General features: G+C 39.1%; 1 protein-coding gene across 8 annotated transcripts; it reads left to right on the plus strand.

Annotated features, from left to right (window-relative positions):
- The first annotated feature begins 1,503 nt into the window (after window positions 1-1,503).
- LOC139964858 (protein N-lysine methyltransferase METTL21A-like) lies at window positions 1,504-4,175 on the plus strand. Of its 8 annotated transcripts, none has more exons than XM_071966893.1 (4): window positions 1,504-1,896; window positions 2,562-2,974; window positions 3,098-3,221; window positions 3,524-4,175. In XM_071966893.1, exons 2-4 carry the CDS (start codon window positions 2,642-2,644, stop codon window positions 3,907-3,909), a joined length of 843 nt encoding a protein of 280 aa, XP_071822994.1. In that variant the 5' UTR covers window positions 1,504-1,896; window positions 2,562-2,641; the 3' UTR covers window positions 3,910-4,175. The 8 variants fall into 8 exon arrangements, with proteins under 8 accessions (XP_071822994.1, XP_071822993.1, XP_071822997.1 ...); XM_071966892.1 differs by having other exon boundaries at window positions 2,565-2,974; XM_071966896.1 differs by having other exon boundaries at window positions 1,504-1,846; window positions 2,565-2,974.
- The last annotated feature ends 4 nt before the right edge of the window (window positions 4,176-4,179 follow it).

Consider the following 4,179-nt stretch of genomic DNA (forward strand, 5'->3'; position numbering starts at 1 on the left):
TATATAAATCACACTTACAGCTAAAGAGTGGGGAACTTGGGGATGGGCGGAGTGTATTGCGTCACAAGGGACACAACCCTGACTGAATTAAGCTCCCCTGAATAATTATCCCACTTACCTGCATTGGTTCTCGATGTGTGATCGTTTAGTTGTTCGAAGTACCGGCAGCTAGTTAGATCCCTTTACTCCAATTTAGGCCCTATATGACGTTCGCCAGATCCTTGAAGGATATCTTATAATCGATTGCAAAGTTATTTCCCTTTCGAAATTCATGAATTTTTTAGCTTCTAGGCTCTTATTGTATCGCCCTTTTCTTTACTTATATAAAGACAAAGAGCTGCTCTGTTTAACACAACATTGCGCCGTGTTATACAAAGAATCACCGTTCTACAATATAAGTGTGCCTGTCTCTTCAGAAAATTCAGTGGCTATATAGCGGGCACGAAAACCAAGCAATTAACCTGATGCACCTTGTTAACCCCAGTTCTCTTACATCGTAACTGTCACCATGTGATCATGACGGTGTCACGTCTGAAGTGAGTAGCCTGACTCCATTTTGTTGTTAGGCTGGCAGCCTGTACACTGTGCACACCCGTTGCCAGGTTGACGACTTGAAAACCATTGGAGTTTTCAGTACATAGTCCGGCCTTCTCAATGAGTATTCTACGTCATAAGGTATGTCACAACAATAGAACGGAATTTATGCTATTATCATACTCAAATTCCTTTATAAGTGCATGGACGGTGATAGTAATTATACAATATAATAGTGGCTTAAATAGAACTTTAACAATTGTTTATTGCTATGATTAATTTGAGTAGGCTGATATATAGAGCGTATAAGTAGCGGCTTAATAAACAGCTCGGATTCTAAGCCCCTCTTTCATCCTATAAAAAGACACCAACAGCGAAACTGCATTGCTCGATCCCAATCTTTACACTTGCTTTAAACATGCATGGTTTGTCAGCAGTCTATAAAACAAACAATGTGATTCCTCAATCTGCCGAGTCTGACAGCTCGAGGGGAAGGACCTCTAATGGCGTCGCGAGGTAGGGGAATGGGTGAGGCACACGCCCCCTGGTATCCCAAATTAAATTGATATGTCCAATAAAAATCAGGCAGGAAGATACGCTGCAATTGAATTCTACTGACTGTACTAACGACTACATCTACAATTCTGATATGACCAAAAGTTGAAACTGATGAATGTTCTGGAAATCATAAATACCAGAAAAAAATAGCTTCAGGGTGCTTCACCGTGACCCCCATCACACCCCACCAGGCCAAGGTAGGCCTGGCCTCATGGTAGGGCTCGCCTGCGAATTCAGTTAGCACTAACCGCCTTCATGCCCCAACTCTTACTCTCATTGAGTTGTGCCACCCCCTTTCCTCACTTCCAATTGTTTGGCAATACCACCACGGGAATAGGTCATAGACATTATTATGATCTGTGAATAGGTGGGATACGTGAAGAATGCAAAAAAAGAGGGCGCTGACATAATTATCCACTTGACCAGACCTGTCTCTTGACGCTTCTGATAGTAACGTAACCTTGCCAAGTTCCACAGCCATCCTGGATCCGCGGACTGGGTCTGTGATTTAAAATGTCATTGCCAACATTTGTCACGTTTCATGTTGACACATGTAGCCAGATCGAGGCCTGATGAGGAAAGGGAATTGCATTAGTACTCGAATGATGCCTGTAGGATGGACCACGAAATAGGTCGAACGCCTAACACAAGTGGTCGAAATATTGATCAAGTACTACCCGAATAACACGACGAGTTACCAAGGGGTACTGTCGTTTGAAAACTGATTTTTACTTACAATGCATTATTTGGTCAGGTATCTTGTTCGTCGCATACAACATTTAAAATAATATCATTTTATTTCAGGTAATGGTTGCATCAAACATTTAGTTTCAATATAAAAGCATCGAGTGTACTTGTAAAAGCCACGATATCGCGAAACTAGTACTTCGTGGTGACTGTACAGAACTTGCATATAAAACACTTCCAAGTTCCATCGTTTGACTGCTTCTTGTTATGTAGAGCAGTTAAATCGAAGATAATCTAGAAAAATAAGGAGGAAATTTTTCAATTTCATCTCAAAATATCCCTCTGGTTGACTGAAAACTTCAACTTGTCCGTTTTTTCCATCTTGTTATCAGTTGGCTAATAGGCCTACAAAGTACAGGGATTAACCTATGTGGACCTAGGCTAGTCCTCATCTAAATTGTAATGGTAGCTATAGAAGGTGCCCATCATTGGGACGGTATCCAAATTTTCGGAATTGTAACTGTGGATTGATTAATGTAATTAGCTTGAAATAATTTTTTTAGGTACGTTGAGTAGTCTAGACTGGGTGGATAATGATCTAATTCAGTGGCAGGTTTGAACCTCCAGGAAAGTTCTGAAAATTTGAAGCAAGTTGTGCATTTAAAAATTATTGTCAATTCTTAAATACCAGCCAACTTTGCATAACTATCGTTCTTGTACTTTTATTCTACTATAGTTATGACCATTGACTAAATAATTACTCTCTTTTTTTTTCACGCCAGCAGTTTAAACTCAATGTGGCCTCACAAGTTGGAGATTCAATGGCAATGGCAGGACTTGGTATTTTATACTGCAGCAACAAATGATAAGAATTAAGGAATTGTTCTATCCCTACATTATGATTTGGCTCAGCAGAGCTTTGTTATTACTTAGCAGTTTTATGATAATCAGGGAAGATTGTGCTCAAGAGGATTGTATAAAAGGTACCTGCAATATTGAACAAACTTGTGAAAAGGAGAGCGAAAGAGAAACTATGTCTGCATCGAAGCCAAGCTCTGCCGTAATGTTGTATGAACCACTATCTTTCCTTAAGCCATTCAACCAAGAGGAAAGAAGTTTTACTGTGGCAGGTCACCTCATACATATTCATCAGATGTGGCAAGAGCTTGGTGTGGCTGCCGTAGTGTGGGATGCCGTAAGTACATATCACATGTTATCAAGTTTTTTTTATTTACGTTCGTTTCAAAGTCTAGTGTAATATCAGATGGTAAATACAATCAAGTCTGAAGTATTCAAGATTGTTTATTGTTTCCAACAGGCAATTGTATTAACTGAATATTTAGAGCGTCAAGTTTCCGCTGGTCGACTGGTGATGAAGGATAAAAAAATAATCGAGTTGGGAGCAGGGACTGGACTTGTCAGTATGGCTTCAGCTATATTAGGTAAGTTGATCTGGTGGAAGGCAGCAAAGATTAGTTGGGCATATTGGTGGTATTTCTTTGCAGAATGAAGGATGTCTCACAGACCCAGGTCACCATCCAATCTGGACAGAGTTGAGTGAATAAATTATCAAGGGATTCAATCATGAAAAACAAAGTTTTGTATTAATTTTGCTTTGTTGTAAGCATTGTCATTTTCAGTTGTGTGGATGACCTCAATAACACCTGATCATTTGATTTGAATCTTATGCCTTGTTCTGTGGAATTGAAGTTTTCTCTCAGTGTATTTAATTCTTTTTTTTTAGGTGGGAACACCACAAGCACAGACAGAGAAGATACTCTCCAAATTCTCAAGAAGAACATTGAAGCAAACCTTGAAGATGATCTTTCATCCTTCCGAGATCTCCTCACTGTTCAGAAGTTGGACTGGGGAGAGAACTTAGACGTCTTTCAAGAACCATTTGACTTAATATTAGGAGCTGATATTATTTATATCGAAGAAACATTTGAAAAGTTGCTGGCTACGATAAGGCATCTGTCCACTAGGGCAACGAGGCTTCTGTTATCTTGCAGGATACGATACGACCGTGATTTACGCTTTTTGGAAATGTTACGTCAATTTTATGAAGTTAAAAAGGTGCACAAAGATAGACAAAGGGGAATTGATATCTACAGGGCAACTTTATTATGAACATTTAATAATTGCAAGAGAGAATGCACTGATGTTGGCAGAGAATCTAAGGGAACACAAAGCCTGGAAATGAGAAGATATTTTAACATGCGTGTGATGTCATTCTCCTGATTTATAAGAATTGTTTGACACCATATTAGTTCCACACCTAATTAGAATTTTGAGACAATCTATAGTAATGCGGCTGATTGAAAGTATGGCTAGCTAAGATCAAGAAAGAAAGAATTAAAAAAAAACAGAACAAGACAATAAAAGAAGACAAAAGATCAA

The sequence above is a fragment of the Apostichopus japonicus genome, chromosome 23 (assembly GCF_037975245.1).
Source record: "Apostichopus japonicus isolate 1M-3 chromosome 23, ASM3797524v1, whole genome shotgun sequence".
NCBI classification, from domain to species: domain Eukaryota; kingdom Metazoa; phylum Echinodermata; class Holothuroidea; order Aspidochirotida; family Stichopodidae; genus Apostichopus; species Apostichopus japonicus.